The 14730-nt window shown below is 44.5% G+C and overlaps 1 protein-coding gene across 1 annotated transcript in view; it reads right to left on the reverse strand.

Moving 5' to 3' along the window:
* Nucleotides 1-13682, reverse strand: part of LOC110202122 (tetraspanin-36-like) — an 18329-nt gene extending 4647 nt beyond the window's left edge. The window contains 3 exon segments of the mRNA XM_020978159.2: nucleotides 3761-3835; nucleotides 9070-9261; nucleotides 13508-13682. Of these exon segments, the coding sequence (XP_020833818.2) occupies nucleotides 3761-3835; nucleotides 9070-9261; nucleotides 13508-13561 (321 nt within the window). The 5' untranslated portion in view covers nucleotides 13562-13682.
* Nucleotides 13683-14730: the final 1048 nt, after the last annotated feature.

Below are 14730 nucleotides of genomic sequence, written 5' to 3' on the forward strand. Positions count from 1 at the left end.
AGAGGGTTCAGCAGTCCCACTGGGCTCCTACTCACAAAGGATGTTACTGCTGGCAAGAACAGACCTGTTTGGATAAAAATACACAAAGCAACACTATTTATCAGAGCAAAAAGTTGGAAAGAATCTCCTGATTCCATCATTCAAGGCTCTTCATACATTGACAGTAGCCTATATATTTTTTTGTCTTATGGCACAGTATTCCCAATCCCATACTCTACATTGCAGACAAACCAAAGTCCCTAATCTCCTCCCACCTTCTCCTACCTCCATGCCTTTACAAAGGGCACCCTCAGATATGGAACATCCTCATAAAATCATCAGCTTTGAGCTAGAAGGGATCTTAGAGGCTAGCTAGTCTAAGCCCCTCATTTAAAGATGAAAAAAAAATGAGGCCTAGAGAGGCTGAAGAGACTTGCCCAAAATCTCCCAAGAAGTAGATGGCAGAGCCAGGAGATGAACTCAGCTTGCTGGACCCCAATTTCAGCTCACTTTCCACTGTACCAAAGTGGCTCTTGGTACCTTTCTCATTTGACGGAGAAAGAAACCAAGGACCAGCAATGAGAAGCAACTTGCCCAAAGTCACACAGCATATTAGAGGAAGAACGAGGATTAGAACAGAGGGAAGCATTGGAGCCAGCTCAAAATGCTTATTAAATCTCCAGGGTGAGAGTTGATACCTCTGAAATTGCAAACATTACAAATCAGGGCTTGAATGATTGTTTTGTTGGTTGTCTAGATTTAAGAAAGTGATGGAGAATGTCAATAATGTGGATTAAATTAGAAAGTAGCATACATTTATTCTTTCTTCTTTCCTTCCTTCCTTTTTTCCCCTCCCTCCCTTCTTCCTTCCCTCCCTTCCCCCCCACCTCTCTCTCTCTCTTCCTCCCCCCCTTCTCTTGAGAGTCATTTGTTAAATATTCACCAGCACATCTATGATTAGAACCCAGGTCTCCTGCTTGCCTATCCAGGGATTTTCCCCATGGCCCAGGAAGTCACCCTTACAAAACATAGAATTATACATTCTCCATATGCTTGAATGACACCTTAGAAGCCATCTAGTTCAACTCCACCATTTGCGGATGAGGAAACTGGGGTCCAGAGAGATGAAATAGTTCACCCAGGTCCAGCGCAGGGCCTCTGACTCTTACTCCAAATCCATCATCCTTTCTATTGTTCTGGGCTGGCTCCTCCTCTTTTAAGTCTCAACTCCGGCTCTACCTCCTCCATTGAACTTTCCCTGTTCATCCAACTGAAAGTGGTTTCTCCCTCCTCAAGCTTTCCTAGAATATTCTATCCACCTAGCTCTTCTTTGCTCTGATCATTTTCTGCTTTGCAGGACACAGGTCATGCACATGAAGGGACGCCCTTCGGGTCAATTTTCAGATATGCTTTACCTTGGAGTCAGCCTGAGCCCTCAACCCTGTCATCTCAGCAAGACGTCAACAATAGCTCTTCCCCAGTGTCTCTCCAACTCTCTCAGAATCTTACAACTGGAAGGAAGCTCAATCCCTGCCTAAGTAGAACCCCTTCCATAACATTCCCAATAACGGATCCCCCCACTTTCCACTGGAAGCTCTCCAGTGGTGGGGAGCTCACTCTCTCTGGAGGCAGTCTGTTCTACTTGTGGGCAACTCTGAGTGTTAAGAAGTTTTTCTTTATACCCAGGTACAACTTGCCAGTCCTCAACTCAGGATAATGGGATCTCCAGTTTTAGAGCTGGAAGGGACCCCAGAGATCACTGAGTTCAACCCTTTCATGTTACATATGAAAAAACTGAGGCCCAGAGAAGCTGAATAACTTGTCTCATCACTCTAGTTCTGCTCTAGGACCAAACAACATGGCAACCCTTCAAACACCTGAAGACCATGAATAATAATGAATGGCTGATATTACCATAGTGCTGCAGGGTTTGCAAAGTGCTTCATGGACATTAACCTTATTGGATCCTCACAACCTACTATTATCCTCATTTTATAGATGAGGAAACTGAGGCTAAATGATTTGCCCAGGATCATATAGCTAGTAAAACACTAACTTCTTGAGGGTAGGAATTGAATCATATTTCATCTCTGCATCCAAAACCAAAACTGGGTCTTCCATATAGTAGGCACTTAATATTTAATGCTGAATTGAATTTCTAGAGGAAAAGTAACCTCAACTGTTAGGTGGGAAATGGGACATAAGGAATGTACGGCATATGAAGAATGCCTAGGCCTGGTAATGACCCATAAGACTTTATTCCCAGGGACATCTGGTGGACACAGGAAAGGGTACAACTTGTCAATTAATAAGTATGTGTTAATTACCCAGTATGCACCAGGCACACTGTACTTTGAAACACTCTCAGGTAAAGGAACTGACAGACTGGGGTCCTAATTGCTCTCAGTTCCTCAGAGGAACTCACACCTTTCATAGAGGCAGTGTGGAGACAGAATAGGAAAAGCTCTAGAATTGGAGTTACAAGACCTGGGTTCAAATTCCACACCCCGACAACGACCAGTTGAATGATAACGTCCTTTCACCATGCTGAGGCCCAGTTTCCTTACCTGTAAAATGGAGGATATTCTACCTACTATACAGAGAGTTTGGGAGAAGAGTATCGTGCAAACTTTACAGGGCTAAAGAAATGGGAGTTATTATTATCTCCCACCTGTCAGGCAGCACAACTCCATAGGTGCACCTTCTCATCTTCGCCAGGGTTGACCTTTCCACCATCTCCCTGTGATTTCTGTCTCTCAATTTCATCAACAGTTAACTCCAGACTGTCTGGGCAGAAAGTTCTCCTAGGCTTCTTGATTCCATGGAGAGACAGTATGGTAGAGAGAGAAGCCTGTTGGGTCTTGAAATTTGAGGCAGGAGTAAAGGAAGGCCCAGGTCTGACCATTTTGTTCCCAAGAAGCTTCGATGGCTTCCCAATGCCTTTAGATTAAAATACAAACTTCTCTGTTTGGCCTCTGAATTCAGGTTTGGAATTAGAAAAGCCAGGTTTGGATCCTGTTGTTTACCTGAACTTCGGAAGGTCCCTCTGCTCCTCCAGGCCTCAGTTTCTATACTTATCAAATGAAGAGGGTCATGGTAAATGATCTTTAAAGTTCTTTCCTTTCCTCCTAAAACCTTGTGTCTGTTAGCCTGCTGTTTATTCACAGAGACTCTGCACCTCCAGCTTGATCTGATGGAAAGGACACTGGCTCTGGAGTCAGAATTTGGAATCATATCCCACCTTTGACACAGCTTAGCTGTGGGATCCTGGGCAAGCCGCTCAACCACTCTTCGCCTCAGTTCCATATCTATAAAATCAGAGGGTTGGACTATACGGCTTCTGAGGTCCCTTCCAGTTCTAGACCTGAGATCCTATGCCCCTCAAGCCCGACATGCCTAGGCCATTTTCACGATCACGAGGGGTACAGACCCCTAAGGTCCACCTCTCAACTTCTTTAGGCCTGGACCCAATTGTTGTTGTTGTTCAGTCACGTCTGACTCTCCGTGACCCCATTTGGGGTTTTCTTGACCAGGATACTGGAGTGGTTTGTCATTTCTTTCTAGCTCATTTTACAGATGAGGAAACTGAGGCAAACAGGGTTAAGTGACTGGCCCAGGGTCACACAGCTAGGAAGTATCTGACATCAGATCTGAACTCAAGGCTTCCTCATTCCAGGCCTAGTGCTTTATCCACTGTGCCACCCAGCTTCCCTTGAACCCAAATAGCAGTTGTCTCAAACGAAAGCTACAGGAGGCTTGGTCCTTTTTATAGGACACTTACCTGGCAGGAGGAGGTGCGTGCCAGAACAGCAGAGGAGGCTTCCACGCAAAGCAGAACCATGACCCCATATAGAAACTGAGAGAGAAGATAGGAGAGAAAACATGAGGCTGTTTAGTGGGAATATGGGGGCACCACTCCTGGGCAAGGCACAACACACAGGTTGCTCTAAGAGGGTGGGGGAAAGGGCAGAAAGGGTGATGGAATGAGAGTCAAGACCTGTACTCAACTCTCAGTCTTGCCATCTACATAAACTGTATGACCCTGGGCAAAACTACTTCCTTTCTCTGGGCCCCAGCTTCCTCATCTGCAAATGGGAATACTGCTCTCTGTACTCTCTAACCCATAAGAATTTTGCAAGGCAAGTGCTTTGCAAACCTGAAAATGCTATAGAAATCGGAGCTATCATTATTGAAATTTTTTTAGTCTCTTAATTAAAAAAATTAAAAAAAGACTTCCAAATATGAGCCAATTTTAAACACACAGTTACAGGACAACAAAAGAAATGGGAGCAAGCTAGAACTTTAGGTTAAAACTACTGTCATCATCTATAATAATCATTATATTTCCTATTTCCACAAGGCTTAAAGGTTTACAAAGCATTTTCCTAACAACTAGACTCCAAATGGAGTGTCACATTTTAAAATATCTCCATTTTAAAGATGAGGAAACTGAGCCTGGAGGAAAGGAGAGTTATTTCCCCAAGGTCACCCAGGTCACTACTAGGTCACACAGCTAGTAAATATTAGAGCTAAGAATCAGCACTGTTTCCATTTGAATATCAGCTCCCTGATGGCAGGAACTGTTTTTCCATTTTGTTTTTGTAGCCCCAGCAGCTTAACATGCATTTGTTGGGCCAGACTAGATTAGATTTCTGTTAGCCCATAAGGTGAGACTGTTAATTTATTTGGGAATTTGGGAGGGGTATTAGCTTTTCCAGGACATGGGAGAAACAACTCAGATAGACAATGGGAAGCATCCTATGTAACAAATCATGTGAAAAAGACACCTGGGTCTTAGTGTACTGCAAGCTCAATAAGAGACAGCAGAGAAACATGGTAGTCAAGAAGCTAATGAAGTCTTAGGGCATCTGAAGCCTAGTGTCCAAGGCACAAGAGGTTCCACCATCCCTTGCCCTCATTAACACATCCAAGTCCAGTTATCGAACCATACTTTCAGAAAGATATTTAAATAATCAGATTGACTCAGTGTCTTTTTTTATTTGGTGCTATGTACAGTTAGTTGATTTTGTTCTGTAACTGCCTAAGTCATGATTTTTTGTCTCTGAACTTAATTCGGAAACTTAGCGGGCCTGTAATGAGTTAAGTTTAGAAATCCAATTCTCCTGTTAATCACTGTTATATTCTTGTGTAAGGAAATCTGTTACTCTTGAAAGATATAGGCAGACCCTAGGGAGTCTGGTCTAGTATCTTTACCCCACCAAGCTATCCTTCAAGGATGTCTGGTTTGCTATCCAAAGATGTCTGGTTTGCTATCTCTGTCCTTGTAGATGCAGCTGGATTCAAACATTTCTTAGTCACAGGAGGGAGAGGGAGGGGGTTGTTGCTAGCTCTCATTCCCAGTTTCCATCCTATCATATTTTCTTTCACCCATGAAGCTAGCCTTCCTATTTTCTGTATTCCCTAAAATTAAAAAAAAAAAAGAGTCATCCCCTTCCTTTGGGATCTTAGCTCTTCTGGGAAAGCTGAGATCCTACTTCTTAGTAAACTCATGTTTTACTAATAAATTGGCTGTGCTCAGAACTTTGTGCCTCATGTTTACCTTATTTTGACTGTTATGATATCAGGAAGCCAGGGTTCACCCAAAAGAAGACAACCAAGATGAAAAGCAGACTGGAAACCCTAGCACATGAGGCTAGGTTGAAAGAATGGTGGATGGCTAACTCCCTAGTTCAAACCCTATTACTTCTTACCTTGTCTTCTAATTGGTGTCCCTGCCTCAGGACTCTCCCCTCTCCTATCCATCCTCCATTCAGCTGCCAAAGTGATATTCCAAAAGCATACACTTGACTATGTCTGTCTGTCTGTCTCTCTCATACACCCCCCACACACACCCCCAAAACCTCCAGTGGCTCCCTAATACCTCTAGGATCAAGTGACATATTTCTGTTTGTCACAATTGGGCCCCTGACCCACCTTTCCAGCCTTATTCTAAATGATTCCTGTACTATTTGTATTTGGTTTGGTAAAACTGGACTTCTTCACTTCATCTCCCACCTCCAGGCTATTGACCATGACTAGAGTATCCTCCCTTCTCACCCTGTCTCAGAATTTCCTTAGAATTCTTAACCCTTAGTTTCCTTTGATGCTCAAGCCCCACCGTCTTCAGGAAGGCCTTCCTAGTGCCTCCCCAGCAACACTACCTTGTAGCTTTTCAGTATCTACTTCTATGCACACTTGTTGATTCCCCGATACAATGTAAGCTCCTTCAGGGCTGGCAGTTGCATTGGGCAGGTCCTTACAGAATGCTTGATGACTGATGGTTAGCCAGGAGGAGAGGAGGCAAACATGAGAATGCCCAACTTGGGAACAATGGGGAAAGCTATAAGAGGCAGGTTTTAGTTTAACATAAGGAAAAACATCGTAGCATTGACTGCCATCCTATAACAGGCTGTTCTGGAGGAGGAGTGGGTAGCCCATAGGGCAGCTAGGTGACACAGTGGATAGAGCACTTGCCTAGAGCTCAAATCTGGATTCAGACACTTACTAGCTATGTGATTCTGGGCAAGTCCTTAACCCTGTTTGCTTCAGTTTCCTCATCTGTAAAACCAGCTGGAGAAGGAAATGGCAAACCAATCCAGTAGTTTTGCCAAGTAAACCCCAAATGGAGTCACAAAGAGCTGGTTAGAACCGAAACAAATAAATAACAAAACAAAAGGGTGGCCCATCACTGAAAATCTGCAAGCATAAGCTCCATAGTCACTTTTTAGGGAAGCTGTTAAGGGGATTTATGATCAGGTGGGCTTGGATTCCAGCAAAGAATTGTGGAACTATCACCTGCCTCATTCTGGATTTTTTTTTCTTGCAGAGTTGTGGTTCCATTGATATAGGAAATGCTCAGTTAAGAAACTCCTTCTACCATGCAAGTCAGTAACTACTCTGCAACTTAGTGAGTTGGAGGAGGGGTACTGAGCACTTGGCCACACAGCCTGTACCTGTAAGAGCCAGAACTTATGCCCAAGTCTTCTTGATGCCAAGGCTGCCTTTCAATCCTCTGTGCCAGGATAGATTTGGAGCTGCAAAAGAACCTTACAGATCCCTAGTCTAATCTTCCTCATTTTACAGGCAAGAAAACTGAGGCCTAGAGGTGTTATATCACCTGCTCAAGGTCACACAGCTAGTAAATTGCCGAGGTAGTATTTGAACCAGCATCTTGATATGCCAAGCCAACACTTCTCTACTGGGCTTTGCTGTCTCTGTGTTGACCATACTATGCGCTCTCTCTGTACCTCTCAACTCCCTAAGGGGGGAGATGATGCTCCATTCTAGCACAGTAAGCAATGTTCTCTTGGATTAGTCAGGTCCCAGGTCCTCAACTATCTAGTGGGTTGACCAGGCAAATCACTTTATCTCTCAGAACCTCAGTTTCATTGTCTATAAAACTGTGATAAAATTCAAGCTACCTTGTGGTACATTGGTAGGGAAAGGCCTTCATATGCGCACACTAATATACCATTGGCAGACTTATAATTTGTTCAATTGCTCAGCAAAATAATTTGGAATTACATTTTGTTGAAAAAAAAAAGTCAGCAAAATGCTCTTATGTTGTGACCTAGTGATCTTACCACTGGGCATATGCCTCCAAGGAGGTCCAAGACAGAAAATAAAAAGTGCCATCAACATAGTCACAACAATGCTTGCGGGGGAAGGAAAAAACTAGGAACAAAGTATATGCCCCTCCATTGGAGAATGGCTGAGCAAACAGTGACAAACGAATGTAATGGGATATTGTTGTGTCGTCAGAAAAGACAAATGAGGAATTCACTCTTTAAGACTCTTGAGAGAATGCTTGCAAGGTGAAGAAAACACAACCTGAAAAAGGTTTACCATGGCTTTTATCGTTGCTGTTCAGTTGTGTCTGACTCCTCTTGACCCCAGTTGGGATTTTCTTGGCAAAGATACTGGAGAGGTTTGCCATTTCCTTCACCAGCTCATTTTATGAATGAGGAACTGAGGCAATCAGGGTTAAGTGACTTGACCAGGGTCACACAGCTAATAAGAGTCTGAGGTCACATTTGAACCCAGGTATATGAGTCTTCCTGACTCCAGGGGCCCAGCACTCTATGAACTATGGCACCACCTAGCTGCCCTATAATAGATGGCTACCATCATGCAAATGAAAACAGTACTATTAAGTAGCTTCAGCTTGGATTAATTTTGATGACTGATGTTGCTTCTCAAGGCAAGGTGATGGAAAACATGGCCCTTCTCTCAGGAGACAGGTAGTATTCTACAGGAGTGGAATATTGCCTACGCTGACATTGTTCAGTCATTCAGTTGGGTCTGACTCTTTGCGACCTCATTTGGGGTTTTCTTGGCAAACTAGAATGGTTTGCCATTTCCTTCTCCAGAGGATCAATTTTGTCAGGCAATCAGAGGTTAAGTGACTTTCCCAGGGCACAGCTAGGAAGTGTCTGAGGCTGGAATTGAACTCAGGTCTTCCTTACCCCAGGCCCAGTGAGCCACCACCTGCCTTACCGACAGTTTTGCATAACTCTTATTCTTTGTCACAAGGGAGGGTTCTTGGGTGGGAGGGTATATATTAGGAAATTGACATTAAGTTAATTGTAACCTTTTTAAAAACATACAGAATTGAATTTCTGAATTGAACTGAATTAGCAGCTGGGTGGAGGGTGACTTAATGTGATTCAAGGCCATTCTGAAGGAAGATCAGAAGGAATCATGGATGAACAGGGCAATTTTGAAAGTAGCATATGAAGTTGATCACATATTTTGAAATTTGTGTTCTGCTGTGTGCATGGAAATGTTCTTTTTTAGTGTCTAAGTTTAGAATAAAAGTAAATTTATAAGAAAAAGAATAGACTATAGGGTCCTTACTCTACCCTTGAGAGTAGGAATAATTTTACTTTTTATTGTATCTATAGCCCCTGAACCTATCAGAGTACCTGGCACTGAGTGGTGCTTAATAAACACTTGTGAATTGAATAATCTGACAAGATACTAGGCTCCCAGCAGAGAGATAAGGCAAGAGGCAGTTCCCAGGATTTCATTCTGCAAGGGGCCTGTGTGAGAGGAAGAAAACAGTTGCCCCTAAGCTGAAGGCATACTCACCAAGCCTTGCCAGGGACCAGTGTTCCAACGGGAGATGCCTACAGCCAGGCCCCCAGTAAGCAGCAACAGTGGGGCTGTGGACACTACCAAACAGCCCAGCACCTCCAAGAAAGGATTGTCACAGAAATGCTGATAGTTTCTGTGGATTCTGAGGGCTGAGACCCCAGCCCAAGCCATGGCAGCTGCAGCTCCCTGAAACATAAGAACCATATATCTCAGTTACTGAGTCACTAAACCTTTATTAAGTATCTACTATGGACCAGGCATTGTGCTAAGTGCTGGGGATACAAAAAAGACAAAAGATGATCCTAGCCTTGAAGAAGCTCACAGTCTAATGGGGAAGACAACATGCAGACGTCTTTGTACAACAAGATATATTCAAGATAAGTTGGAAATACTCAACAGAGATAAAACACATAAGCTAAAAGGAAAGGCTTTCTGTAGAGAGTGGGATTTTAGCTGGACCTTTAAAGAAGGTAGAGATGAGGGGGGGAGAGACTTCCAGGTATGGGAATAGGGAAAGGAGGGGAGGAAGGGAGGGAGGAAGGGAGGAAGACAGGCTTTCCAGGCACATCCATACTAAATGAGTGAATAGCAAACCTTCACCCCCCCTCCCCCACCCAGGAAGGCACCTCCATGCTCATTTCTGAGTTCTTGGAAAGGCTGCTCAGCTAGTCAATAAAACACTTATTGAGTACAAGGCTCCATGCTTATTACTAAGGATACTAAAAAGAAAAATTAGCCACTCCAAGGAGCTTGTACTGTTTGGGGGTTCTGACAGGCTGGGGGTGGTGCAGTATAATACAAATGAGTAGAATACAAGATAGAGTGTGTGCAGGGGTGGGAAGAAATGGACAAAGGAGGAACCCAGACAAAATACTCTTAGATAACTTGAGAAAGGAGAACCCTCTCAGCTATGGGCATCACTGAAGGCTGATATTGACGCTCCTAAAGCCCATGATCTTGTTACAACTGTTGTGCAAGAAGCTTCAGGGATTCCCCATTCTTTCAGGCTAAAAGCACAAATTCCCATTTGACTTTTAAAGCCCTTCAGAATCTGGCTTTGGCCATACAAAACTTACCCTCATGCTCCAGTGGACTTGGCCTGCTTCACAACATTGCAAATTCTACCTCCACACCTTTTCACAGGCTGTCCCTGATCCCAGGAGTGCTCCTCCCCTTCACCTCCTCCATTAGAACCTTCAAGGCTACTTCATTCAAGACTAGCCTGATTTCCTGCAGGTAAGTACCCACCTTCCCCTGTGTAATTTTTGGCTCCACTTCCTGTACCTATCTGTGAACATCTGCTTCCCCAAGCAGAATATAGGCTTCCTGAGGGCAGGAATTGTTTCATGTTTGTATTTGTATCTCTAGCAGGGTCTGGTGCTTAATAAATGCTTATTGATCAATTAAGGAAGGGGCAGCTGAGTTAAGCCTATAAGAAAGAAAAGGATGAAAGGGATGAAGAGAGAGCTCATTCCAAGCACAGGGGTGGCTTGTCCAGAAGCAGGAGAGGGCATGACAGGCTTAGAGAACAGTTATGTTCCAGTCTGGCAGGAATGTGGAGTATGTGAAGAGGAATAAAGGGAAATCATGTGCAATAAACAGGGAAAGATAGGTTGGAGCCATGCTTTGGTGGACCCTGAATGCCAGGCTAAGGAATCTGTACCTTTTCATAGTGGAAATGGGGAGACACTGAAGGTTCCTCAGCTGGGAAGCCACATGGTTAGAACCATGCATTAGGAAGATGACATATATTTTGCATAGCTGTATTTGAGGAGAGAGAATACTTCCAACTGCTGAAAATCAGGGAAGGCATCACATTGTTTCTCTCCCAAAGAATATATTCTCTCTCTCTCTTTTTTTTTTTTATCCTAGACACCATTTAAAACAGTGCCTGGCACAAGGTAGACCCTCAGTAAATGCTCACAGGATCAAAGTAAATTAGCAAGCTGTATGGAAGGTAGCTTGGAGAGATCTGAGTCAGGGAGGCCATTATGGAGCCTATTAAAATAGTCCAAATGAAGGGCAGAGGGGCTGAATGAAGATGTTGTCCACATGAATGGAAATGTATATGGAGGCAGAAATGGCCAGACTTGCTGACTAAAGCTTGTTGTAGTCATCCTCACTACATACACACAAGCTTTAAAAAGCTCAGGACACAGACTTGATACAATATTCCTCGAAACTGTGGAGAGCTGCAGAAAGCTGCAGAGAACTTAGAAATCATTTCAAGAAAAGAACAAGGTAGCCATCTAACAAACATTGATTGTGTCTGCTTCATGCCAGGCAATGTGCTAGGTGCTGTTTGGAACAGAAAACAGTCCCTGCTTCCAAAGAACTCACATTCCATTGGCATTATTATCTGACTCGGCACTAGGGACTCGATTGAAAAGATCACTAGAACATGGAACGTGGGATCTCGGAGACCACCTAGCCCATGACGCTCCCATGTTGCAGGTAGGGGACCACCTTGAACAGAGTCCAAGGCTGGGACGAGAGGGGGGGACCAGGGAGCATGATGGTGGTGATTTGGACCAACCAGAAAATTCTTCTGCGATTGGTAGCAGTTGCTTTGCTTGGGGGTAAAAATAGTAAAGGGGAGAGAGGAAAGAAAGGAGAAACAAATGTCAGGGCTTGGCAGTGCTACAGAGAGGAGGTCTGGCTGGGGGATGAGGTCAGAGGATTTCCCCCTCTCAGTTCAATTGAATCAAAGGAAAATCTCTGTTCCTCAAATGAGTGAGGCACTGACTTTGGAGGCAGGAGGTCTCACATCTGGACTTACAAGTTGTTTTTGTTTTGGAAACAATATTTTATTTTTTCCAATTATATAGTTTTCAACATTCATTTTTTATAAAATTGTGAGTTCCTAATTTTTTCTCCTTCCCTTCTATGCCCCCTCCCCCAAGCAAACAATCTGATACAGGTTACACACGTACAGTCATGTAAAACATTTCCACATTAGTCATGTTGTGAAAGAAGAAACAACAAAAGGGAAAAGCCATGAAAAAAAAAACCAAACAAAAAGTGAAAACAGTATGCTTTGATCTGTATTCAGACTCCATCAGTTCTTTCTCTGGATGTGGATAGCATTTTCCATCATGAATCTTTCAAAAGTGTCTCAGATCATTGTATTGCAGAGAAGCTAAATCAATCGTAGTTGAACGTTGCACAAGGTTGCTGTTACTGTGTATGATATTGCTGTTACTGTGTACATTATAAGTTTTTTTATCTGTAAAATGGAACTAAGAATCAGAACTACAACAATTTGTACCACATCCCCCATACTGCAAAGTGTATAGGGCTCCCTTTGGAGTCAGGAAGACCTGAGTTCAAGTACTACCTCTGACACATACTAGCTTTGCGAGCCTAGCCAAGTAGCTGAACCTCTCAACGTTCCCAGACAACTAAGGCACACAAGCTGTTAGTATGTATTTACAGAGGTAGTTATTTTACAGAGTTGGGAGTTTCCCTCACAGAGATTAAATCACAGATTCAGAATTCACCCCAGATCACTCTTCTCTCTCTCCGCTTTGGTGTTACTGGTGTTCCCTGCTTCCGGGTCCTCTCTCCCTCTTTCTCTCCCCTCCTCCTTCCCCTCACTCCCCATTCACACAATCACAATACCAGAGCTGGAAGAAAACTCAAGAGGCAACGAGTCCAATCCATATTTCAACATAAACCCCTCTCTACAACACCTTCAACAAATTCAATCCAGGTCGGCTTAAAGATCGGAGGGGAGAGGGGCAGAGAAGGAGGACCTCACCACCTCTGGAGGCAGTTTATTGCCTTTCGGACCGCTGCAATAATCAGGAAGCTTTTCCTTAACTGGAGCTTGTCTCCCTTCCTCTTAACTGCCCCACCCCAGCCCCAACCTCAAAGGCCCCATTTCTGCCCTTTGGAGACAAGCAAAAAGAGTATAAGCCCTCTTCTTCCCTTTTGCGGTGCTAGGGTATTCCCTTCCCCTCCTCCCCACCCCGAAGTGGCTGTCTTGGTTTGTAGGTTAAAGATCGGTAATATCATTAGCCCCAGGTCAGTCACCTTAAACATACCTCAGTATTTTCCCCAGGTGTTCACTTACCCAAACCCAAAAAACAAAGAGTCCGAGACTGTCAGGGCTGAAAGGTGCTAGACAGCATCGAGGCCAATGCCCTCTTACTTTACAGACAGAGAAACTGTGGCCCAGAGAAGGGCTGGAACTTGGATAAGGTCACACAGAGAACTGATAGCAGAGCTGGGACTAGAGCCTAGGTCTCCTGACTCGCGGACCCGGGCCCCCCGGCACCCGCGTAGGATTCGCCAGGGTGGGGTGGAGGAAAATTGGTGAATTAAAACCGAAATTGTCTAGCGCCCTCGCCCCCGCCCTGCGCCCCCCGGCCACACCCAGCCCCGCCTGTAGCTCCCGGAGCTCCCAGCGAGGCCCAGAGGCGGCTCGTACCCAGAGCAGGAGGCCCAAGAGGCGGAAAGGCCCTCGGAAGAAGGAGGAATCCATGGGCAGCAGGAGACAGCGACGTCCCAGCGGCAGCGGCAGCTGCAGCTCCCAGGGCGGTAGTTCTCCTTCTCTAGACAGCCAGCAGCAATTGAGGAGGCTGGCAGCTGGGCCAGGCCCTACCCCCAGCCCCTTGGCCCCTCCCAGGGCCTCAGCCCCCAGGACCAGCTCCAGCCCCGCCCCACCCCCAGCCCTACACGATTAATATTTGTTGATTTTAGTTGGGGGCCTCCGTTTTCCGGTCCGTAAAGCGAGGGGATTGGATTAGATCTGAAGTTCTTAACCTGGGGTCCCTGGATAGATTTTAGGAGGTCCCTCTATTTATTTCAATATAATTTGTTCCCATATAATCCGATGTATTTAATTTTGTGCGCTTAAAAGCATTATTCTGAGGCAGGGTATGGAGGCTTCCTAAGACTGCCAAAGGGATCCGGAACACCAAAAATATCAAGAATCCCGGGACTGGAAGCTTTCTAAGGTCTCTCCCACCCCTAACATTCTTTACTCTAAGGGCCCTCCTAACTCGGATTTTCTGTGTTCTAAGATTCCTTCCTGCTCTGACATCCTACCTTTTAAAGTCCTGTCCAACTTTGACATTCTTTGTCTCAAGGTCCCTTACATTGACTTTTCTGACCGCTGGGGTCCTTTCAAGTTTTGACATTCTAAATTTCAATGTAACTAACCCCTTCCAAATTCTGCTATTATTGTCTTTTAAGGTCTTGCCCAGCTCTGACAGTCCAGTTTCTAAGAGCCCTTCCAGTCCTGACATTCTGTGTTCTAAGTTCCCCTTTAAATGTTCTAGGTCCGTTATAGCATTGTGTCCTAAGAGTGGTCCTGTGACAGTCCATGTTCTTTTTTTAAAGGGTTTTTTTTTTTTATGCTCTTTGCTCTTTTCTAAAAATCACTGCTGGGGCAGCTAGTTAGCACAGTGGATAGAGCTCTGTCCTTGGGCTCAGAACGACTTGAGTTCAAATCCAGCCTCAGACACTTGATACTTAATAGCTGTGTGGCCCTGGGTAAGTCACTTTTAATTCCCCTTGCCTCACCAGCAAAAAAAAAAAGTCACCAGCCTAATAAATCACTGCTATTTTCCACTGACTCCCCTTCTTTGTGACAAATACAGTCAAGTAAAATGAATCAATATTTTGTTCTCTTCTGAAAACTTATACCTC

This window comes from Phascolarctos cinereus, unplaced genomic scaffold, assembly GCF_003287225.1.
Source record: "Phascolarctos cinereus isolate Bilbo 61053 unplaced genomic scaffold, phaCin_HiC Scaffold_4;HRSCAF=312, whole genome shotgun sequence".
Lineage (NCBI taxonomy): Eukaryota > Metazoa > Chordata > Mammalia > Diprotodontia > Phascolarctidae > Phascolarctos > Phascolarctos cinereus.